The sequence below is a fragment of the Erinaceus europaeus genome, chromosome 7 (genome assembly GCF_950295315.1).
Source record: "Erinaceus europaeus chromosome 7, mEriEur2.1, whole genome shotgun sequence".
Lineage (NCBI taxonomy): Eukaryota > Metazoa > Chordata > Mammalia > Eulipotyphla > Erinaceidae > Erinaceus > Erinaceus europaeus.
This window is the reverse complement of record NC_080168.1, coordinates 14,117,412-14,141,954: the sequence shown is the minus strand read 5'-3', so window position 1 is coordinate 14,141,954 and position 24,543 is coordinate 14,117,412. Positions and strand designations below refer to the sequence as shown.

At 51.2% G+C, this 24,543-nt stretch overlaps 2 protein-coding genes across 3 annotated transcripts in view; one reads left to right on the top strand and one right to left on the bottom strand.

Moving 5' to 3' along the window:
• HJURP (Holliday junction recognition protein) overlaps positions 1-24,543 on the top strand; it is a 105,828-nt gene that overhangs the window by 26,932 nt on the left and 54,353 nt on the right. The gene's annotated exons all lie outside the window — the stretch shown is intronic.
• Positions 1-24,543, bottom strand: part of MROH2A (maestro heat like repeat family member 2A) — a 61,391-nt gene that overhangs the window by 15,964 nt on the left and 20,884 nt on the right. Inside the window, exons 16-35 of one of the 2 annotated variants that reach the window (XM_007520514.2) lie at positions 23,514-23,554; positions 23,225-23,366; positions 22,977-23,029; positions 22,065-22,172; positions 18,390-18,509; positions 17,800-17,922; positions 17,256-17,408; positions 14,973-15,095; positions 12,555-12,634; positions 11,008-11,116; positions 9,704-9,799; positions 7,522-7,626; positions 7,039-7,162; positions 6,424-6,542; positions 5,601-5,753; positions 4,134-4,288; positions 3,844-4,003; positions 3,549-3,742; positions 1,070-1,207; positions 552-666 (exon numbers count right to left, since the gene is read on the bottom strand). In XM_007520514.2, the coding sequence (XP_007520576.1) occupies positions 552-666; positions 1,070-1,207; positions 3,549-3,742; positions 3,844-4,003; positions 4,134-4,288; positions 5,601-5,753; positions 6,424-6,542; positions 7,039-7,162; positions 7,522-7,626; positions 9,704-9,799; positions 11,008-11,116; positions 12,555-12,634; positions 14,973-15,095; positions 17,256-17,408; positions 17,800-17,922; positions 18,390-18,509; positions 22,065-22,172; positions 22,977-23,029; positions 23,225-23,366; positions 23,514-23,554 (2,411 nt within the window). The remainder of the gene's footprint in view (positions 1-551; positions 667-1,069; positions 1,208-3,548; positions 3,743-3,843; positions 4,004-4,133; positions 4,289-5,600; positions 5,754-6,423; positions 6,543-7,038; positions 7,163-7,521; positions 7,627-9,703; positions 9,800-11,007; positions 11,117-12,554; positions 12,635-14,972; positions 15,096-17,255; positions 17,409-17,799; positions 17,923-18,389; positions 18,510-22,064; positions 22,173-22,976; positions 23,030-23,224; positions 23,367-23,513; positions 23,555-24,543) is intronic. The other variant, XM_060193823.1, reaches the window with a different exon arrangement.

Here is a 24,543-nt window from a genome sequence, read left to right as displayed (position 1 = left end):
TTCTAGCAGATGGGTGACTCTACCCTGTGGCCCTTTACAGAAATGGCCTGCAGGCAGCTGGCACTTGGTTCTTCCAGCTGTGAGGATTTCTCCACAAAGTGTCCTGGCCAGTTTTCTCAGAGCCTCCAAATGTACCTCAACAGCCTGGCAAGGTGGCTGGGGCCCAGCTGATATAGCTCCGCGCCAGACACCCTGCCTGGCTCCTCAGTCCCTTCTTCAAGCACTTTGCCAGTGCTGGATTCTGGGTGGGTGGGGGAGACCCCAGGTGGCTGTGTCCAGGCCCTGGGTGTGGCTGGTCCTCACCAAGAACGACCCACATCACTCAGGATACAGGCCTTGCTCAGCCCCTCTCCCCTTCCCTGAATGACTCCTGTGATGAATGAATGAATGAATGAATCAATGAATCAATCAATCAATCAATCATCAAACTATAGGTCCCCTCAGTTGGGGAGACACTGGCCTGCCCTCTTGACTCAGAAGGCCCTCACTGCTTGAGTTCTGCCCCGCCTCAGACCAGTCCCCAGGGTCACGCTACCCGGGGCCCAGCTCACCTCCACGCAGATGGCGGTGCTGCTGACCCGGCAGCTCAGAATGTCCGAGTTCAAGCCCCTGAGCACCAGCTCCGACAGCCTCAGCCGGCAGCCCTCCACGTTCCCTATGCATAGCCTGTAGGGGACAACAGTAGGGTCCTGGAGGTGTCCAGGGTGCCTCTCCCAAGGCTCACACCACGCCCTCCTGGCCCTTAATTTCCCAATTCTCCATCACCTTTTCATGGGGGAGGTGGGAGGGAGGAGCTAGGGCACTCGGAAGGGCCAAGGCCGGGGGGGGGGGGTGCTATGCTCTCCTCCTCACCTCGCCTTTGTTGCCTCCCCCAGTTCTGTTCACAGGGACACTCCAGGTCTGGGACCCAGTTGGGGCTCTGTGGCGGTTTTTCAGAAGGGAGGCGTGCAGCCCTGACCTTGTGGGTGCCCTGCACCCGGGGTTGGGTCTTCTCCCCAGTAAGAATGACTTGCCAGTCCCCACCCCCCTCTAGTGCAGCCGCCCACCCGCCCGGGGTACCCCCGCACACCTGGCCAGCAGTTCCACTCCCTGCAGGAAGGTGGCGCTGCTCTCCAGGAGCGGCCACACATCCTGCTCCTCCAGGCTCTGCTCCAGCTGAGGGTGGTGCAGTCTCTTGAACAGCAGCTGTAAGGACTTGATGGTGACCCTGGATGGGAGGGGGGAATAGGTCTTGAGACAGCTGCACCCACCACGCCCCCCAGGAGTGAGCCCCAAACCCAGCTCTGTGCAGCGGAATCCCAGCGCCTGCAGAAGTGTGTGTGTTGCGGGGGGGGGGGGGGGGGCGGGCGGTGAAGGCATCAGGAGGCACCTGCCACCCCGTGTAGGCAGGCGTGGGGAGAACAAAGCTATCCATAGTTAGCAGCCTTATTGTTAATATTAAAAAAAATAATGCTGGTCTTAAGAAAGTGATTTTATTTCCCACCTGCTAACGTTAGTGGCGGGACAGGAATTCTAGTCTGAGTATCTGTGGGTGTTTACTGTAGCTTGGATGTCTATTGGTGTTTGATGTAGTTTGAATATCTATTGGGAGAAAACATCTGGCTTCACTCTTTTACATGTGATAGTCATATATGTACACACAAGGAGAAAAACTACATAATCGAGGAAAGGAAGGTGTGTATGGGGGGGAGATCAGAGAATTATATCTCCTTCCCCCTCCCAATAGGCTAATGTTTTCCTCTATTTAATAAAGTGTTCTTTTTTTATTTTCCTCACCAACAGTTGAGTGTTATTCTAGAAACTTCTCCCTGACAGAAGGGGGTGAGTTGGGTAGTAGAGTAACCCTTGGAGACCACACTTACCATTATTATTATTATTATTATTGATTTTACACTGGTTTACGTTCCATAAGATTGTCCAGGGCATAGTTACACAGCTGTGTGTGTACATGTATGACTTACTGTAACCACCACCAAAGTTCCTGCACCATCACACTACATCCTGAACCCTCCACCTGTCACCCCACCTCCCCTCCCCCTCATCCCCTCTGTTAACCACTATAATTTTCACATTTTCTATGAGTCTCTTTGGGCAACCCAGGAGGTGGTGTGGCGAGTAAAGCTTTAGATAACTAGACAAGGGGTCCCAAATTCATTCCCCATTATCACACGTGTCAGTGTGATACTCTTGTTCTCTCTCCATCTCTCTTTTTCATCAATGAATAAACAAACGTTTTTAAGAGTCGAGGGCCTGCAAAATAGCTCACTTAGTGTGTTGTTTTGTCATATACATGAGCCAGGTTTGAGACTGGCCCCCACCTTATTGAAGGCAACTTCAATGCAGTGTACTCTTTCATTCTTTTTCTCTTTGTCTCTCTGTCTCTGTCCTAAAATCTAAAATAAGACAAAAAGGGGGGAGAGACATTATTTTATAAGTTTTTTTAAACTATTTATATTCCACATATGAGTGAACCCAAATATGGAACCAACCTAAATGTCTACACACAAATAACTGAATAAAGAAGTAATAGGACTGGGCTAGGCGGTGATGCACCTGTTTAAGTGTACAAATTACATTGTGCATTCAAGCCCCTGGCCCCCACCTGAAGGGGGAAAGCTTCACAAGTGATGAAGCAGAGCTGCAGGTGTCTCTCTGTCTCTCCCTCTCTAGCTCCCTCGCCTGTCTCTATCCAGTAATAAATAAAAATATTTTTTAAAAGATTAAAAAATAAGTAATAGGATCCATCTTCCATGGACTACGTGTACCTCAGAGGTGAAAACGATGGCATTCACTTGCTCTGGGCTAAATGGGTGGAACTGCAGGTGATTAGTGTCAACAGTGGCTTCTAAGAGGCAGCCCCAAGGTCAGCAGGCACATCCATTCTGAGGTCCTGTGCAGCTCAGACCAGCCACTCAGAGGTCAACCCTGGGTCACCTCCAGCCCTAGTACAACCACACCCAATACAAAGCCAGGTCTCACTCTGAAGTCAGGCACCACCTGGGGTCACTGTAAGGTCCAGACCAGAGGTGGAAGCCACGCCCACCCAGGTGTGAGACCTCTGAGGTCACGTCCACTTGGAGGTCACACCTACCAGACCTCATGTCCCAAAGTCCTGACCAAATGGAGGCCACACCCACACGAGGTCATGCTCATCACAGCACCACGCCCCTAGAGGTGACGTCTAACACCCATGATGAGACCACACCCATCCCGTTGTGAGACCACACCTCTCATGGGGGGGGCTCCTGTCTTGCTGGAGGCCACACCCACCAGAAGCCCCACCCCAAGATCTCGTCCAACTGGGGGCCACACCCAGGCCGATGCCCATCATGGGTCACGGCCCCTGGAGGGCCCTGCCTAACTGGACACCACACCCACCCTGGTGTGAGACCACGTCCCCTCTGAAGTCAAGCCCGGTGAAGCCACACCCACCCGATGGCGAGACATGTGGACACGCCTACCACAAGTCACGCCCAACCCAGGCAGACCGCACCACACACAGCCTGGACTCCTCCCCTCGCAGCCCGGCCCCGCCCCGCCCAGAGCACCTCTGCAGGGTCATCTCCAGGGGCAGTGCCCGGGCGTGGACCAGCCTCCAGGTCTTCAGCACCGGCGACCCAGCCTCCAGCCCCTGGCTGCTGCCGAGCTGCAGCACGAGCGTGTAGAGCAGGTCAGCGAACAGGTCCGGGAGCGAGTCCTCCTGCTCCATCCTCTCCACCAGCAGGTGCACCGTGCACAGCGTCTGCGGAGACCCGCCAGTGGGAGGCCCGGGGACGCGGGACTTAGGAGAGCAGCCTCCCCCACACCCCACACCCAGGAACCTGAGGCCAGGCCGCCACCCACCATGAGGGGGTCCACGGCGGCCAAGCGCCAAACGTCGGCCTTGGAGGTGGCGTGGGCGCGGGGGGTGAAGCGGGATTGCAGGCGGCCCAGCAGCCCCCAGAGCATGGTGTGAGCGAAGGACATGTTCTCCGCCACCGCCAGCCACACCTCCATCAGGTGGCTGGCCAAAGAGGGAGCAAGGTCTGTGGGCTTCTACAGGTACTTGGCAGGTGAGCCCACCTCCTCCCCCACACACCGAGGCCCCCAGGGGAGACCGGGCTGCACCATGGGTCGGGCGGGGGGGCATCCACCTCTCCATGGGCAGGGGCTGCCTCAGCAGGGCCGTGAGCACCGTCTCCTGGTGGTGGTGCGCCAGCAGCAGGATGCCCTCGATGAGCAGGCGCCGCACCTCGGGCTGGTCCACCCCGGGCAGGTGCACCAGGATGGCACCCAGGATCTCGGCCACCTGGGGAGGGCTGGGGCATCACCCGGGCGCCACCTGCCCACCCCGCCTCCAGCTCCAGAGCAAAAGCCCAGCCACCATTCCACTGACACTGCAAACCTTTCTTTTGCCTTCTGCTTCCCTCTTTTTTTCTTTTTCTTTCTTTTTGTTTTCCTACTCTTCCTTCCTTCCTTTCTTCCTATTTATTGGCACCAGTGTTATTGCTAAGTCTCGGTGCCAGCCTGATGAATGCCACCCTGGTGGCCACTTTTTCTTCCTTCCTTCCTTCCTTCCTTCCTTCCTTCCTTCCTTTTTTTTTTTCTTTCAATCTTTCTTTTCTTTTCCATTATTTGATAGGACAGAGAAATTGAGAGAGGAGGAGGGATAATATAGAGAGAAACAGAGACACTTGCAGCACTTGCTTCACCACTCATGAAGCTCCCCCCCCAAGATAGGGAGCAGGGGCTTGAACCTGGGCCCTTGTGCATGGTAATGTGTGTGCTCAACCACGTGCACCACTAAAGGCCCCCTGTTTGTGTTTTTTAATGTGATGCTGGGGAAATGAACTCAGGCTCTCGTGTGTGTGTGTGTGTGTGTGTGTGTGTGTGTGTGTGTGTGTGAGTTTGAGTGTGTGTGACTCACATGTGTGCAGTTTCATTGTTCCACGCCGTATTTCATTCAGCTTGACTCTTTCACTACAGCTTTCTCCTTCATTGCTGTAGTGGCTTCCACATGCCAGCACTTAGATTTGGACCTCGAGCATGCTCCACTGACAGAGCTCTCTCTCTGCCTGCCCCTATATCCCTTTGTTCTTTTTAAATTCATTTCTTCTACTGCTGTCACGCCATTGGTGCTGGTGTGATGAATTCACTGTTCCCAGTTGCCAGTTCCTACTTTTTTCTTGTCTTTCTTTCTTTCTTTCTTTCTTTCTCTCTTTCTTTCAAATTTAATAGGACAGATAGGAACTGATAGAGAAGGAGGAGACAGAGAGGGGGAGAACAGAAGTCATTCCTGCCTCCGTGCCAGGGATGGAACCCAGGACCTGTAGGGGGCTCACAAGCAGTGAAGCAGGTCTGTAGGTGTCTTTCCCCCTGTCTTCCCCTCTTTCAATTTCTGTCTGATCTGGTAACATCAATAATAACCATAACAATGATAACAAAGGAAAAATTTCTTAAAAATCAGATACTAGAAAGTGAAACTCCAAGCATGTAAGACACAGACTGAAGCACTGAGCTGTCTCCTGGTCCTCTTTCTCCTTCTAGAACTCGACTTCCTCTGCCCCCTTTATGACAAAAGGTCTGGAGGGACACCCCGCCTGCCTCCAGACTGGGGCCACCTTGTCCTCCAGCTCCTTGATGCGCATCTGGAGGAAGGTGCGAATCCAGGTGACAGACGCCTCGTCGTGCTGGGGGCTCAGCGCCCCGATGTTCTCACAGAGCTTCTGGATGAGCGACACCACCTCGTCACAGTTGAACTCTGTGCACGTCACCTGGTAGCAGAGCTGAGGTCTAGCTAGCCACCTCTGATGTCCCCTCTTCCTCATCTGCCTGGATGACCAGCCACTCCCTCTTTTAGCCTCTCTCAAGCCGTAGTCACAGCCTCCTCACCTCCCTGCCCAGCCCTCTGTCTGCTCCAGCAGCGGCTTCCCAGGGCCCTTAGGACACATTTCCTCAGCCCCCCACCCTCACCCCCACGCCCCTGCGGCTCTCCTGCCTGGCACCCTCAAGCACAACCTGATCCCAGCCACTCTCTACCTTCTGCTCTTCCTGCCCCAGGAAGCAAGCCACCGCTTGCCCCCACAGGCAGGAGTGACTTGCTCTCTGCAGCCCCAGGAGTTTCTGGAGCTCTGGGGGGAAGGGAGTGGTCAGCGCACCATCAGCTCTCCTGCCCACCTTCACTCTCCCTGGGTCACCTCTCCAGCCTCCACCATAGGGGTGGGGGTGGGGGTGAGACAGGTGAGATATTTAAGCACCCCACTGTGTGTTCTGCACCCCAGGGAGGGGGCCCTGAAGCCATAGGCATTGGGGTGTTGGAAGCCTGAGCTGGGCAGGTGGAAGTCAGGAACCTGAGCCCCAGCATGTGGTTTCTCTGCCAGAATGAAGGAAACCCCACCCCACTCTCCAGGGCCTGGGTACCTACAGACCTCCTCAAAATGTCACCTTGGCCAGCCTGCTGGAAGCACAGAGGATCTTGTCCATGTCTGAGCCCTGGAGATCCTTCTTACACTCCTCCAGCTCCAGTTCTTTGGATGGGCCCCAGGGGGAGCAGGTCTGGCTTGCTGAGGGGCAGGGAGAGGGCAGCAGTTGTAGAACCATCACCGCCAAGGACCAAGCCCCCCTGGTGGCCTCCAGCCTGGGCGACTGGACTCCCAGGCTGGGACTCTCCTGCATCTGTGGCATCTGGTTGTCATACCCCGCCTGTCACCAAGCTGGGGACAACAAACTGCCTCACCACTCCCTGAGGCCACCAGGACACATGTCCCCTGAGATCCCTGCTGGCCAGGTCTGCCTTGTCCTCGGGACCTGTGAGCTGACCTCACCCCAGAGTGAACCCTCCATCCCCCAGTACATTCCCTCAGTGAGCTGTGCTGAGTAATTGGCCTCTCTTTCCGGAAGCCTCCATGGCCCCCTCTGCTGACTGCCAGTCTGGTCCCTGCTGTTAGTATACAAACCTGCCTGCACAAAGAGGTCACACTCCGCCTACCTTATGCTCCTGGAGTCAGGCCTCCCCCGCCCCCCAATGCCCTCCCCAACTTGAGACCAGGTGCCCAGTACCGTGAAGCTCTAGCAGGCTGACCAGGATGTCAGTGGCCATCAGGCGGGTGTTCTGGTGGGGGTCACAGGTGGAGGGGGCCACAAGCCCCACCATTGAGCCAAACTGCCCCAGTTTCAGGGGGACCTGGGGGACATGAGATGCCGGGCATGGCCTCAGTTTAGCCTTACCCCCCAATCTGTGACCTATGTAGGGACTGAGCTGGGGACCCTTGGGGGTAGCAGTGGGTTCTTCTTTCAGGCAGCACCGCAGCACTTGGGCCTGAGAGTCCAGGTGGCTTTATGTGGCTGATTCTGTGCTCCCCATCACCCTGTCCTGCCCACCCCCTCTGTCCATGTCCCAGCATGTCCCCACACAGCATTCTGGGGGTGTCATCTTTCTCTAGCCACTGTGGTCCCTGGAGACCAGACCTTCTGAGTGTGGAAACCAACCAAGGTGGGGAGGACATTCAGTGCGGCTCAGAGGGGCACTAGCAGGGCACTCACACAGACCCCGGTGCTCTGGACATAGAGCTGCATGAAGTGCAGATGGAGGTGCACGGCCTTCTCCCGCTCCCACTCCTTCTCTGACAAGACCCACTTCTCCAGGATCTGCGGGAGAACACAGGCGGGAGAAGCGTTAACCCAGTTAACCCAGGGCTCAGCCTTCTTCTGGCCAGGGGGTTGCCTTCCACATCCTCTCCCACTCAGAGCCTGACTGTCAATGCTTCTGGAATGTTCTGGATGCTTCCGGCTTTCTTTCCAGGTCCCACTACAAGGAAGAAGACACTGGGCAGAGAGATTGGGGTGAGTGGAGCGAATAGCACCCTTCCCACGGAGATATGGGTTGTTGTATCTAATCGCCGAATGTTTCCCCTAACTGGGCTCGGCCCAGCTTGCACTTCAGGCTGAAGAATTCACACACCTAATAATAACAGAGCTTAACAACGCAGAGCACCGAGGCCAGAGAGTAGCTCAGCAGTAGAGTGCATGCCTTGCCTACAGGAGACTCCAGATGTGATTCTTGGCATAGCATTCAAATCAGAAAGACAGGGCCGGAGAGGCCATTCAGCCTCTGAGAGCTCCACCTTACACACCCAAGGCCACAGGAGCCACAGGCTCAGCCTCTAGCTGTGACTGTGCCAGGGGCTGAGCAGGGCTCCATCTCCCTCCCTCCCCTTCCTCCTCTGTCAGCAGAAATACATTTACAGAAAGAGGGAAAAAAAAAAAAAAACTATCAGAGGGGGCCAGGCAGTGGTGCTCCTGGTTAAGTGCACACACTGCAGTGCACAAGGACCCAGGTTTGAGTCCCCGGTCCCCAACTGCAGGGGGAAAGCTTCATGAATGGTGAAGCAGGGCTTCAGGTGTTCCTCTGTCTCTCCCTCTCTATCACCCCCTTCCCTTTCAATTTCTGGATGTTTCTATCCAATAAATAAATAAAGATAATAAAAAACAAAACTAACAGAGCAATGGATTTTCTCTTGTGCAATTAAGAGAAAATAATGCACGGATAAAATCTCATAGAACTGCCAGGAAGTAAGCAAGCCCCCCTTGACAGGGGTTTCAGAATTTCTTTCTCCATAAGTGGCAGAGCAGGAGGAGGGAGGGGGGAAATCAGGAAGGAGAAAGAGAGTGCAAACAACACCGCCTCCCAGCCTGGCCTGCCTGGCACTCTGGCATACACATCAGCACAGCACAGTTCCTTCCTGCTGCACACACAGCCACGCCCACCATGGCTCCAAAGCGGGAAGCCAAGGATTGATTGAAAAGGACCCAACTGGCTTCCCAGGGCAGATGACCTTACCAATGTGTCCTGGAGCCTCACCTCCCCAAAGTCCTGCCCTACTGGACTGAGGGTGTGGATCAACCTGCCAGTGCCTATGTCCAGCGGAGGAGCAATTACAGAAGCCAGACTCCCACCTTCTGCACCCCACAAAGAATTTTGGTCCATACTCTCAGAGTGGGAGAGAAATATTAGGTGAAGATGACCAGAGGGCTCGGAACTCCAACTCTATCAGAACCCAGAGAGAGAAGAGGACATCACTGAGACAACACATAAAACATGAATATGGGCTGCTGATTAGAGAGAAAAATGTGTGACTTAAGCTGTTTGCTTTTAATTATTTTAATTAGATAAGAGAATGTTCTTGATATCTGAAATTAACTGTCCATAGTTCAAAAGAGAGAGAGTAAGAGAGGAAGTAGGAGATAGGTCACCCAATAGAGCACATGCCTCGACATGAATAAGATCCTGGGTCAAATCCCAGAACCACATAGGAGCACCAGAGGGACACCATGAATGGTGAAGGGGGTGCTATGGTGATTTCTCTCTCTCGCTCTCTCTTGCTCTCTCTCGCTCTGTATGTGTCTCTTCGTCTAACCTCCATTTCCCCTAGAGAAATTAAATCATGAAAAAAAAAATGGCAATGCTATCACACATTCATGAAGTCCTAGGTTCTTTCCCAAGTGACAGGAAAGAGAGGGGGAGGGAGAGAAAATGAGGAGAGGGAAAGAGGAAAAAGTATCAATAACTGTGGCAAAATAGTAAGCCTGCAAATTGTGTTCATTGTGCTTTCTTATGACTTTTCAAATTTCCCACCCATATGGACCATCTGTTCCTAGACAGAGCCCAGCCCCCCTCTGGGAGGGGTGGCTGTCCCTGGCTTCTGCCCCATCTCCAGCAACTCACATGTACAATCTCCTGCAGCCCCTTGGGGTCCAGCTGCCTCTGCATGAGACCCTTAATCAGCTTCTCCAGAGCATCCAGTGCATTGGTGTGCAGGATCTGTGGCCGAGAGAGAGAGGGGTGGACAGCTGTAGACACACACACACACACACACACACATACATACACACACACACCACACACACACCACACACATACACACACACACCACACACACATACATACATACACACACCACACACACATACATACACACACACACACCACACATACACACCACACACACACATACATACACACACACCACACACACATACACACACCACACACACACCACACACATACACACACACACCCCACACACACACCCCACACACACCACACACACACACATACACACACACCACACACACACACATACACACACACCACCCCCCCACACACACACACACCCCACACACACACATACACACACACCACACACACACCACACACACCCACACACACACACACCCCACACACACCACACACACACAAACACCCCCCACACACACACACACCACACACACACACACACACACACACACACACACCACACACACACACACACACACACACACACACTCCCTCTGCAGGAGGACAAGCCTGAGATGCTCTGGCCACCCCCGTGAACTTCTGCTCACACAGAGTTGTTCACATGTTATCATCTCTTGTGATGGATCAGACAGACATTTTATCAATGTTCCACGTCTCATCAATAAAGTGTCACTATGCCTCACCCTCTACCCCTCCTCCACATTAGGACATTGGGTCCCAAGTCCCCCTTTGGCCCCTGTTCCTAGCACTGCTCCCCTTCTGAGTCACCATCAGGGTCCTCCTCCTTATCCACCCCTCCTCCTTTCTCTTCTGCTTTCTTCTTCTCCCTCTCCTTCCCCTTCTTCCTCCTCCTCCATTTTCCTCCCTCTTTCTCCTCTTCTCCCCTCCTCCTCTTCCTCTCTTCCTCCTTTTCTATCAGAGTGCTGCTCAACTCTGGCTTATGGAGGTGCTGGGACCTATGGTCTTTTTTGCCAAGCTGCTATGCTATTCTGCAGCCCCATCAGGGTTCTCAAACACTCAACAGCCCCATCACCACTGAGCTAACAGCTTTCCTTGTTTTCAACCCTGGGATACTGGGATTTGTCCATCACAGCAGATGGGGTGGCCTTGTGCTTGCTCAGGAAGGCTCAGGAGGTTGGACTCTGGGCACCAGTCTCACTAATGCCAGCTTCCAGGTCCCTACCCAGGATGTGAGCTGGAGGGGGAACTACCTTGATGGACTCATTGTCCTCGCCTGGGGGCCGGAGTGAAATCACAGAGTGAATACTGATGTCCATCAGCTCGATGCTTTCCTCCAGGGAATAGAAAGGCTTCACTTTGCTGGGGAGAGAGAGAAGAGTGGCTGGAGGTGCTGGGGATCCATCCTGTTACCTTGTTACCCAGTCCGCTTTCCTGGGTGTGGGTTCAGGGATGCATCGTGCCCTAGGGGACCCTAATGAAACTGGGGGCCAAAAGAACAGGCCTGTCTGGTATGGTCCTGGGGCAAAGACAGAGTGACCAGAGATGAATGAGAACTCTGGGTATTCTGCTTATAAGATTTTTTTTTTCTGGAGGGCCAGATGGTGGTGCACCTGGTGTGTAGCTTGAAGTGCTCAAGGACAAGGTTCAAGCAACAATTAGATTTTGTAGAGATGGGGATACTAAGAAGCAGAAAGAGAGAGTGAAAGAGACTTGGAGCACTGAAGCTTCTTTAGTGTGTGTGTGGGGGGGTTGTGAACCTGGGTCATGCACATGGCAAAGCAGTGTACTGTCCAAATGAGCTGTAGCTTTGGTCCACAGTCTGCAGTTACAAACATGAACTGAAGTCATGGACGTGCCTCCATAGTGGCAGATTCCTAGAGAGGACCCAGCCCTTCTACTCCCACATGCACACGACCCCCTCCTGCCCTCAGTCCTGCCAGTTCATGGGGTGGATGGTCCACTGCTCTATTAGCTGATGGATGCCTCCTCAGTAGATGAGTTTTTGACTTCCAAGTTTGTTCCCCTCCCAGTGGAGGAGTGGGGTGAATTCCTCACCCCAAGCAGTGCTGCTCTTTGTCCTAAGAAGAGACTGCTCCCACCTGGGAGAGGCACTACAGGTGTCTATCAGAAAACTGCACTGGGGTTCTCTGGATGCCAGAAAATGGACTTCACTCATGTCTCAGGGTTGAGAATTTACTTCATTACACCATTAGTAGTGAGAGAAAAGGGACAATGTGAAGTGGCGGCCACATGATGTACATCTCACAGTGAGGTTCTGCTGAACCTATCCCATGGAATCTCTGCCTAATCTCCCGAGCGGGCTCACTGCCCCTCTGTTTATTGGGTATGTGTGCATGCAGCTGTGTCAAGAATGAACATCTTAAGGGTATACATGAAACATCTTGAGAGCATGCACTATTGAGTAATCTCTCTTAGTATGTAGATGACTTTGTATCAGACTTGTTAGTTCCAATTCTAGTGGTTATATCAGATTCTATGCTTACTCTGCCAATCCTGACCTTACCCCAAGGATGTGGGCATAGTTCAGGAATATCAGCTAAACCAGGCTTCATGTTAGCCCGAAGGCCCGTTGACCACTGTCTGTGTTTACCCTGCCAAAACATCCCCTGGGGGCTGGAGGCAGAACTACAGAGGAAGCAAAAAATTTCTGACATGTCTGGGAAAATACATAGCTGTTAGTAATTAAGAAAAATAACTCAGGGGAGAAATAATAGGCAGTGTGAATCAGGGAGAGTCTATCAATAAATCAGGGGTTCTCCAACAGGGCTCAACTCACCTCAAGTGCAAGAAAGCATCCATGGCCACCGTTCTCACGGGAGAAACCAAGCTGTCACTGGGCTCTGCCTGGATGATGCCCTGCTGGGCACAGCAGCATCTGAGGGGCAGGCCCACCCAGTCCCCACCAGGCCCCAGCCCTCTGTAGCTGGACTTTGCCCACCTGCTATGGGTCCCTGAGTCTCAGCCCCTGGGGCACAGAGTAGGGATTTATGGCCTTTAATCATCAGATTGAGCCAGGCTGGCATGACACCTCCTGACCTAGCAGCTAGCATCAGTTTATCCTGCATGTTTCTTTCCTTCTAGAAGTTTCTGTTTCCACCCACATCTCCCTCCTGTCTGAAACCTCTTCTGATGCTTTTTTTAATATTTATTTATTTATCTATTCCCTTTTGTTGCCCTTGTTGTTTTTATTGTTATAGTTATTATTGTTGTTGTTATTGATGTCATTGTTGGATAGGACAGAGAGAAATTGAAAGAGGAGGGGAAGACAGAGAGGGGGAGAGAAAGATAAGACACCTGCAGACCTGCTTCACCGCCTGTGAAGAGATTCCCCTGCAGGTGGGGAGCCGGGAGCTCGAACCAGGATCCTTGTGCCGGTCCTTGCATTTCACGTCACATGCGCTTAACGTGCTGTGCTACCGCCTGACTTCCTCTTCTGATGCTTCTAATGCAACATCCTAGGACCTGGACATCAGCTCTCTCTGTGTGTGTGTGTGTGTGTGTGTGTGTGTGTGTGTGTGTTGGGAGGGACAGGTGGCATTGGGAGCAGGGACTGTCCCACAGACTCCACCAGCCTTTGTCACTGCTTGTTACTTTGGGGCAGTGGACACTTTCCCAACCTTACCACAATTCTGTGCCTGCAGCAGGATACCTGCCCCCCACCTGCTAAGTCCTTCCTGAAGAATCTTGGGAGTGACAGCTAGGCTGCCTCAGGGACCTCTGTCTACCAGCCATGACCATCACCTCAGGAACACCACCTTGGGAACTCAGGGAACTTCTGTTCAGAGAATCCTGCAGTCAGACCTCCAAAATAGCCAGTGGAAGTCAGCATGAGTTAGAAAAGAAGCAGACAGAGGAAGCCCCCTGTTCTTCCATAGTCTCTCCAACTTGGACCTCATCTTTTCTGATTCCTAACAGTAAAGAAGGTCCTCATGTTACAGAAATTAGATACTCAAAACCTGGAAGTAACCGAAGTGTCCAGCAAGAGATGAGTGGCTGAGAAAGTCGTGGTGTATATACACAATGAAATACCACTCAGTTGTTAAAAATTATGATGTCACCATCTTCACCTTGTCTTGGATGGAGTTTTAAGGAATGATGTTAAAATGAGATAAGCCAGAAAGAGAAGAATGAATATGGGATGATCCCACTCATGGGCTGAACTTAAGGAACAAGAACAGAAAAAGGAAACACAAGGTGGAACTTGGACTGGGTTTGGTGTCTTGCACCAAAGTAGAGGACTCCGGGGGAGAGTTGGGGGTGGGAGGGCTTTGCATTCTTGGTGCACAATAGTGGAGGGGGACCTAGGCTCGGGGTGGGATGTGAAATTTTACTCCATGTGTCAACAACTGTATTTACTGTAAACCATTTACCACCACCACCACCACTCCCCCCCCCAATAAAAAAGAAAAAAAATAGCAAGAGAGGGAATGATCTGGTGAACTGTAAGCTGCCTATAGAGTAGTCAGTCACAGTGGGATGGAGGACCAATGAGCCTGGCTAGAGACACTGGGGGTGTGTCCTACAGAGGGTGCTGAGCACTGGTCTCAGAGTTGTGCAGGGAGCAGATCACTCTGACCTTGTGACTGTACTCTAAGGAGGTGTTTGTTTGTTTGTTTGTTTGTTTTGCCTCCAGGGTTATCACTGGGGCTCGGTGTCAGCACTACTAATCCACTGCTCCTGCAGTCATTTTTTCCATTTTATTGAATAGGACAGAGAGAAATTATGAGAGAAGGGGGAGGTAGGGAGAGAGAAAGATAGATACCTTCAGACCTGCTTTGCTGCTCGTGAAGTGTCCCCTCTGCAGGTGGGGAGCCAGGGGTTCAAACCTGGATCCTTGCATGGGTCCTTGTGCTTAGCACTACGTGGGCTTAACTGGATGTGCCGCCACCCAGCCCCCTGCTCTGGGCATTCATCACACCACTGAAGCCAGCTGCACAGCTGGGGGGGGGGGGGCTTCCCTTCCCTCACTGACCCACTGTTCTTAATCCCTCATGACTGAAACCCCAGGCCCCGAGTGGAGAGGACACTGGATGAACCAAGAGCCTGCCGTTTTCTCAGGCAGCTAGAACCTGCAGACCAGCTTCTCTTCCCTGCACCAGCCCATGCCTCTTGAAGAAGTGGCCTTTCAAGCAGTGAGCATGGAGCCCTGACATTTGACAATTCAAGGACCCAGGAAGGCCTGAGCCCTACTTACCGCTATGATGCTAGTAACCGACATCTTTTGGGAAAACTGGAAGTCCTCCAGGTCCTTGACTTTTTTGATGGCACAGGTGACCTGTATGACACTCTTCATGAAGGCCATCTTGAGGCAGACATCCTGTGTGCCCAGACTCAGATGAGAAAAAGGAGCAGTGTGTGTGTGTGTGTGTGTGTGTGTGTGTGTGTGTGTCAGAGAAAGAGAGAACCCCTGAAGGGCCCAGGCTGAAGCTCTTGCCCCCCTCATGGCACGGAGGAAGAGCCAAAATCCAGGGAATGCAGGGGACAGTGATCTTGTCACTCTGTCCCTCTGCTGCCTGATGGAGCACCTGCCATGTGGGGTGACTGCTGACCAAGTGCTCTCCCCCACCTGTGTCCAACACCACCAGTCACGGTACACCTGTGCGAGGACACCAGGCCTCACCTGTCATTCAAGAGTTGGGCAATGTCCTGGAGATGAAGCTGGCTTTGCTTTTATGACAAAGATGAGCCCTGAGCCCTAGGCTTCCTGAAACACATGGTGACAGGACAGGTGCTGCCTGGCTGCAGCTCCACGAGAGCCTTGGCGGGGCAACCCACAGGGGCAGCAAGTGCCAGGGACCGGTGACAGGGAATGTGGCTGGGGCCTAACTGGGACAGAGTCTCAGCTGAGCCAGGTAAGACCCCATGGGCAGATGTGATGACAGCTGCAGAGCTGTCTGAATGTACTTAGTGCCTCCCCACCCCCCCCCAGCAAGCCGCATCCCCCAAATAGAGCACCCAGAGGTGATGATGAAGCCTGGGGTGGGGTGGAGCACAGGCCTTGGTGTCTGAGGCCTCAGGTTTGGTTCCTGATGCTACAAACGCCAGAACTGAGTGGTGCTCGGGTCTGGCCCTCTCGCTCCCTCAGGAATATGAAGAAGTAGGTCTTTTTAAATAAATGGTCATGATTGGGAGTCTGGCGGTAGAGCAGCGGGTTAAGCGCACATGGCACAAAGTGCAAGGACCAGCGTAAGGATCCTGGTTCGAGCCTCCGGCTCCCCATCTGCAGGGGAGTCGCTTCACAGGCGGTGAAGTACATCTGCAGGTGTCTATCTTTCTCTCCCCCCCCCCGTCTTCCCCTCCTCTCTCCACTTCTTTCTGTCCTATCCAACAATGATGACATCAATAACAACAATAATAATAACTGCAACAACAATAAGAAAACAACAAGGGCAACAAAAGGGAATATATACATATATATATAAAGAAATGGTTGTGATGACAAATTGGATGCGGGTGTTAAGCTCATTAGAATAGCACCTGCACGTCGTGCTTCCTGGGCTGTGTCCCCTCTGCAGTGTGTGTGTCAGTGTGGCATGACACTGGCCCGCGTGCCCATGCACGTGTGACACTCCCCAGTGTGCACAACCGCACATGCGTCTGAGAACATACACCGAGGGAAGTGCCTGGGAATGTTCATGTGAGCACAGCACACAGGTGTGCCTTCCCTGTGTGTGTGCAAGTAAACACACAGGGTGCTGTGGGATGCATGTGTGTGAGTGCTCATTTGTGTGTCTGCACTGCATGTGTAATGTGTAAATGTTCCTGAACATGTGTGTTCACGTGTGTGCCTGCATGTGACATATCTATGTTAATGCACATGTGTGCCACTGTGCAAATATATGTGGCTATAGTACAAATATGTGTATGAGAACCCACACACATGTACTGTGTGTACACTGTATGTGGGGTGTTCATGCAACGCATGCACTGTGTGTGCACATGACTTATGTAAATACCTATCATGTGTGTGTCCATACATGCAGGAACACATGTGTGTGGTGTGTGTGAGAGTTCTGCCTGTATGTCCGCATGCAATGTGCAAGTGTTTGTACACGTGTGTGCCTCTGTGCACAGTGCATATGAGTGTAATGCACACGTGTCCACGTGTCTCTCTGCAGTCCATCTCCTTGAAGACTGCATGCCTCGCCCCTTTTGGAAGGACTTGAGCTAGGAGTCAGGGTGACTTGGAGCATAGTGGCAGGAAAGGAGGGCTCATCCTGCAGTGTTTCCTTCTGGGGACTCTTCCTGAACCCACAACTCAGGAAAGCAGTGCAGGCTTGGGGAGTGGGATTCCCAAATGTGGGGGTTCTGGATATTTTCTGTGTGGGAGTGGTGGTTTCCAGAGGGTGGTGCTGGGGAACCTTGGGCATCCAGCTACAGGTGGGCATGGTGAGGGCACTGGCCTTGGGCAGTCACACCAGTCAAGGATGGCAGCACCGCAGCACTGAGTGTGGGTGGTGGGTCCAGGCAGGCTTACCTGGCAGCTGCTGGAGTAGTGGTGGAGGATCTTGGCCATGATGGGGCTCTCCACATGCGTGAGGAGAATCTGTGGGTGGCAATAAAAGGCCACGCAGCTGTACACCATCATGAGGGCGCTCTTCACAGACTCCCGCCTCCAGGGATGGTCCTTCTGTGGGGTCAATCAGAAGAGAGTCACTGGATGGGGCAAAGGGTGCGGGTGTCAGTCTGGTGAACTTTCCCTTAGAGCAGGAGCAGGGATGACCCCAAATGCTGGCGGACAGGCTCTGGTCACATTGTCAGAGGAGTCCCTTTAGGAACTTCAACTGGAGTGAGTGCTTTCTGGATGCCTTGAAATGCTCATTCATTCATTCATTCATTCATTCATTCATTCATTCATTCATCCAACACAACTTTATCCAGCATCTGCTATGTGCCAGCTGCTGAAGGTCTCCAGATGTGTCTTTTGGGGGTGGGAAGTTGGAAGGGGGGGATCTCCAAGAGCCTTGATCTTGTGTTAAGAGGCCCCAGGAGACCCCGCTGTGGGGCAGACCCTTCCTCACCCGCCAAGCGCCGATCTGCCAGGATTGCTCCGACTCCTGGATCCGCTCCTCAAACTCCTGCAGCACACTCAGCACCGTTTTCACTTGGCCCCGGGCACACAGACCAAAACACAGGATCACACCCTGTGGAGGCGGGGGTGAGGAGACAGGAGAGGGTAGCAGAGGAACCCCAGACATGTGCACACAACGCACATGCAGATGCACAGGCACCGGAGCACACATTTATACTAAAGTGTGCATGCTTGCAGACACACACACACACAGCACACTAGCACGCACGTGTGCAGCCAGACATGGTACATTTATAGTCACACACATATGCATGCACCTGGCACACTCAGCCATGCAATGTGCATTCACAGGGTGCACACACAAACACACATACAGGCACACATGTGCACTCACACACAAACACGCATGCATCGCACAAATCCACATGTGAGTTAACACACACAAACATATATGCACATGAGCATACATGAACACATGTGTGTGCATTGTACACAGAGAAGCATTCACATGTTCACAGGTATGCACACACAAGTCCAGAGCCAGTGACGGTCCTGGCAGACAGGCTGCAGGCGCCTCACCTCCTGGTCAAAGTCATTGCTGTAGTCCGTCTTGTACAAGAGCTCCAGCAGCAGCACCTCCACCTTGTCAGCATCCAGGCCCATGGCCAGCGTGAAGCCCAAGGCACGGTACAGAAAGCCCTGGAGAGGCAGAGGGATGGAGGGGCTTCAGGCCTCCTTGCTGGCCCCTCCAGGGGGGGCCTCCCTGGTGGGGAAGTGGGGAGCGGCATTCACAAGCTGCTCTTCCAGATCCACAACAAACAAAAGTGCACGTGTCTATGCACCCTGCACACTTTAAGGTAAAGGTCCTGGAGGTAGTTCACTGGGTAGAGCATCAGACCTCTATGCACGATGTCCCAAGTCTGATTCCCAGCCCTGCATTTGCCGATGAGAGAGGTGCTCTGACTCTCTCTCCCTTCTGCTCTAGCTAAAGAATACATCTTTAAAAAATTGACATTTTGGGAGTTGGGCGGTAGCACAGTGGGTTAAGCACACATGGAGCAAAGTACAAGGACCGGCTTAAGCATTTTAGTTTGAGCCCCCAGATCCCCACCTGCAGGGGGTGGCTTCACAGGCGGTGAAGCAGGTCTTCAGGTGTCTTTCTCTCCCCCTCTCTGTCTTCCCCTCCTTTCTCCATTTCTCTCTGTCCTATCCAACAGCAACAGCATCAGTAACAACAATAATAATAACCACAACAACTATTTTTAAATAAAAGGCCAATGAAAGGTGAAAAAATAGCCTCTAGGAGCAGCGGATTCATGGTGCAGGCACCGTACCCCAGCAATAATCTTAGAGGCAAAAAAAAAAAATTAGGGGAATCAGGAGGTGGTTCATCTGGGAAAGCACACACGCTACCTTGCGGAAGGACATGGGTTCAAGCCTCCAGCCACCAGATAGGAGTGGCTGTAGGAAAGAAGCTTCAGCTGCCCTGTGCCATTTGCTTCCCCTAATATCACATTTCTCTCTTCATTTAAGTCGTAGTTATCTTAGTCGGTTGCCCCATAAACTGGCATCTTAGCAAAGTTTCTTTTGCTTTGCCTTTGCTGTTTTCTTCTCATGAAACAATATGGAGGCCAATGCTAAGGTTGTAAAGATACCCAACAGTATATGATCTTCTGGATTTCCCATTATTTTACTCATTTAAAACTGTGATCTTTTTGGAAGAGCAATTCCCTCCTTAACATGCTTCATTTTCAGTATGGTCTTTGCCATTCCTTTATTTATTTTGCCTCCAGGGTTATTCCTGGGGTTTAGTGCCAGCACTACAAATCCACTGCTCTTGGTGGCCATTTTTATTGGACAGGACAGAGAGAAATTGAGAGAGGAGGGGGAGGTATAGAGGGAGAAAGAAAGACACCTGCAGACCTCCTTCACCACCTGTGATGCGTCCCCCCTGCAGGTGGGGAGCCAGGAGCTCAAACCCAGATCCTTGCACTGGTCCTGCTGTCAGTACTATGTGCACTTGACTGGGTGCACCACTGCCTGGTCCCCAGCCATCCCATTACATGTTCTCATTCAGATGAACTTAGAAGTAATCACTTCAAATTCTATGGAAACTCTTTCTAGATATTGAAAAAGAAGATTTGCAAAAATGGGCATTTTTTAAAATTTTTTTATTTAAGAAAGGATTAATGAAAAAAATGGGCTTTTAAAAAAATTTAAAAAAAAAAAATTTTACTTTGGATAGAGACAAAGAAATTGAGGGGGGGGGAAGATAGAGGTGGGAGTACTGTGAGACAGCTTCATTGCTTGTGAAGCCTCTCTCTGCAGGTGGGAACCGAGGCCATGACTGGATCCTTGCGCATTGTGGTGTGTGTGCTCAACCATGTGCGCTATCACTCAGCCTCAAAGTGGGATCCTTTACAATGCTGAGACTTACTCTCCAAGGACAAGAGATCATGCCTTGCAGTGTCTCTGCTTCTCTTATGATTTTTGTGTTCTTCATCTTGGTTCCACATAGTTCATCTAATCAACATTTTATTTTGGACATATAGTTTATGTGGTGCTTCTACTTTGAAAAGGATCACTTTGCAAATATTGTATTTATCTTTTATTTATATAAAGGAAAGAGTACTTTTGCACATTAATTTTTGGAGAAAACAGACACTATCTACCTATAACTTGTTGTTCGGTCACATATTGGCTTTTCTGGACCACTCAGGTTACCATAAAATTTTTGGATTGATTTGGGGAGACAGCATAGTGGTTATGCAAAAACAATATTCATACCTGAAGCTCCCAGGTCCCAGGTTCAATCTCCAGCACCACAATTAGCCAGAGAAGAACAGTGCTCCGATCTTTTTCTCTGTCTTTCCTTGTATATTTATACATTTTTACTGAACTGAATAAATTATTTTTTAAATTTATTTATTGGGAAATTAATGTTTTGAATAAAATATTTTTTAAAGAATTTATTTACTCATGAGAAAGATAGGAGAGAGAGAGAGAGAGAAAGAACCAGACATCACGCTGTTACATGGGCTGCCAGGGATTGAACTCAGGATCTCATGCTTGAGAGTCCAATGCCTTATCCACTGCATCACCTCCCCAGACATTGAATAAAATATTTTTAAAAAGAGAATTTTAACATAGACTTGTCAACATCATCCCCAACTCCCTCCAAGAAAAAGTCAGATGAGATTGATGATTGGAATTATTAGCGTTACCTACATTGGATTGGTAAATAAATTTGAGACATATTGTCATTGTAACTAGATTGTTCATGAACATAGGATGTCTTTGGCTGAGTGAGATCTTTTCTGGTTTCTTTCAACAATATCTAGAGTTTTTAAAAGAGCTTTTCAAGATCAAATATACACATGTGATCGTGGACTGGTAGCTGCATGAGTTAGCTTTAAGTAACAGCATTCAACAGTCCACACCCAAAGTCCAGCTTTTCATGTCCTGCTCTAGTCTCCTTCATGGCAGAACTAGAACCCAGGGACCCCTTTTAGTCTTCAGTAGTTCAGCAAGACCCATAGGGGTAGCTTTGGCCAGATGGACTCTGCTATGAGTTGAAAGATGCAAACTTTCCAATTTCAAGAAGTGTAGCACCAGCATGAGGATGAAAAAGAACTGAGTCTCCAGCTTTAAACCTCACTGACTGTCAGCTGATGCTTAACAAATGGTACCAGGACAATTCTGTGTGTGTGGAGGGGGTGAAAGTTCTAAAAAAGCTGGGATATTTTTTCTTCCAAAAGATCAAAGCTGTATCCCTTCCTCACACCATACACAAACATCAAGTCAGAGTTGATTATAGGTATAAGTGGATAGTTCTCTGGGTGAAGAGTGATTTGAGAAGGGATGGAGAAGGTGGTGGCCTGAGGAGAGACTCCGATAGCTTCCAAGTTTTTAAAGCATGACAAAGTAAAATAAAATGAAGGTCCAAGCAAATTAAGGACTTGGACAGTCGACCAGAAACTACCAGATACCTAGAGGAAAATGGCAGAACTCTTATCCATATAAATTTAAAAGACATCTTCAATGAAATGAATCCAATTACAAAGAAGACTAAAACAAAAATAAACCAATGGGACTACATAAAACAAAGGTCCACTGTCAACGACCACCCACCGCTCCTCCTGGGAGCCTGGATATAAGCACAGGTACAGCTGGTCTCATACAGCATGACCCTCTCTGGGCTACTCCCCCTGGGCTCCCCTCCTCGTCTTAATTCTCTTGCTGATGGGGACCAACCTTCTCCAAAGAGGGACTGTCAAAGGTCTCCATCTGGCTGCTCAACTCCTTGCTCAGACGCAGGCTCCAGTTGGAGCCCTGAGTCTTCTTGATGGAGATTCTCAGAAACTGGAAGAGGTACAAGATGTCAGTGGACAGTGCCCAGGTCCCCAGCCCTGTTCTCATGGGGGCTCTGGGAGGACTGCAAGGTCTTGAATTATAACCCACCCTTCCTGGTCTCCTTCTCTGATCTTTAGGGGGACTCGGCCCATAGAACCCTAGTAGGATGCTTGCATTCTACAGATCTGAGAACAATTGGGAAGGATGTCACTCTGGGCTTCTTTCTAGGACACTGGAATGCCCAGCGTGGAAGACTCTGTTTTCCCTGTTATAAGACACACCTGCAAGATATGCCTGCTATAAAATGAACCTGCTATTAGGTCTGTTGTAAGATATGTCTGCAAGATATATCAGGTGTTAAGACACATTTACTGTGAGATACACCTGCTTTAAGATATGTCTATATAATACAAGATATGTCTTCTGTAAGGTATATTCACTGTAAGATACATCTGCTGTAAAATATGTCTGAAAGATACAAGATACATCTGCTGTAAGGTATTGATGTATCTGCTGTTAAAACACATCTGTTACAGATAATCTGCTACAGAATACATCTGTTAGACACAGCAACTGCATCATGCCTCTACTGTGAGGTACACCTGGGAGCTAGGTCTGCTATAAAAAACACACCTGCTATAAGATGTATTTGTAAGATGCATCTGCCCAGTTCTTGTCCAGCGGAATGAAAGCATATCCATCAGGAGCTCCTAAGATTTCTATGTGCCAGTCCTCACCCCCCCCCCAAGGCCACTCCCTGCCTCCCCTCTTTTCTTGCCACCCTGGCCTCAGCAGGCTGGATCCCCTCTTCACCTCAATCAGTTTGTCCTCCCAGGTCTTCTGGTTCCAAGTAAACTCGGTGTGTTCTGCAGAAGGAAGGACCACACCATTGCTCTCTCATGGGGACCCTCTGGAGGGCTCACGACACACTGCGCCTCCCCTGGGGCCAGGCTCCTCCCTGCGGCCAGCACGTGGTGCTCCCACCATATAATCAGCCCCCCAGCACCCCAGCACCCACCCACACATGCCAGGTCTCTGGGTTGGAGACCCCAGCACCTTACCTTCCAGGTACTGCACGAGTTGTGGGATCTCAATCTCCCACATCTCAGCCATGGAGGGTACGATGTTCTGTCTCAGGGTCCACAGGAGGTTCAGCATGGCGATCCCTCGGCCCTCCCCCTTGTAGGGGGACGACATCAGCACCTGGGGGTGCAGAGTACAGGGAGGCCCTGCCTCCGGTCGGGGTACCCACTACCTAGATCATCCACTGGACACTCTTATTCATTAACAAGGAGTCAGGAAGGCTTGGGGACAGGTAGAAGCTCAGCAGAGGGGTCGGCTATTACTCACTAGCAGACGTGCCAGCAGCTTCTGTGGAGCCGGCAGGTGTACTGGGGACAGAAGCAGTGACCTTCAGTGAGGCTGCCCTCCTGGTCCACAACATGCTTCGGAGACATCTCAGAAAGAGAGGGCTTCCAAACATTCCTCTGACGCCAGAGGTGCTCCCATGTGGTGCTGGGGTGTACACCCTAGATCTCTCATATGGTAAGGCATGTACTCTACCAGGTGAGCTGTCTCTTGGCCCCAAGAACACTGTTTTAATTGACCTCTCCCTGGGAGAGATGGGTGGTTTTCCCTTGGGTGGTTTGCAGGGCATGGCCACTTTGTAGTGGACATCAGGACCTCCTACTGTGAACCTCACTTGTGTTAAGACAGGTGAGTAGCTAAGGAAGCTGTAGTACTTAGATATCAGCCGTTAAAAGTGATGAAGCTGGGGCCTGGTCAGTGGCATTCATTTTCCCATGTGTGAGGACCCAGGTTCCAGCCCCTGCTCCCCAGCTGCAGGGGGAAAGCTTCATGAGCAGTGAAGCAGGGCTACTGGTGTCTCTCTGACTCTTTCCTTCTCTAACTCCCATTTCCCTCTCAATTTCTTTCTGTCTCTATCAAATAAAGAAAAAGAAGAGTGGTCCAGGAGGTGGTGCAGTGGATAAAAAGAAGAAAAAAAGGGGGGATGGCCTCTGGGAGCAGTGGATTAGCTATGCAGGTCCTGAGCCCCAACAATAACCCTGGTGGAAAAAAATTAATGCTTGCGGGGTTGGAGAGTGGGTAAGGAGGGAATTGGAATGGGGCATCCCTGTTTCCTCCAGTTGGCTGGGCTGGGACCTCCACAGAGTGGGGCTAGGGTGGAGGGGTGTGGGCTGAGGGAGAAGGCAGGAATTGGGCATAAGTGGTGAGTTTGAGGAGTGAGCCCCCCCTTGCCAGATGGGCAGGATCTGGACGTACATCCTGAGCTCCAGCGAAAATTAGCGCCTGGGCTGGGATTTGACTTCAGGAGGTGCCATGGGAGAAAGGGAGGTGGAGCCCCCGCCTCCCTCCCATG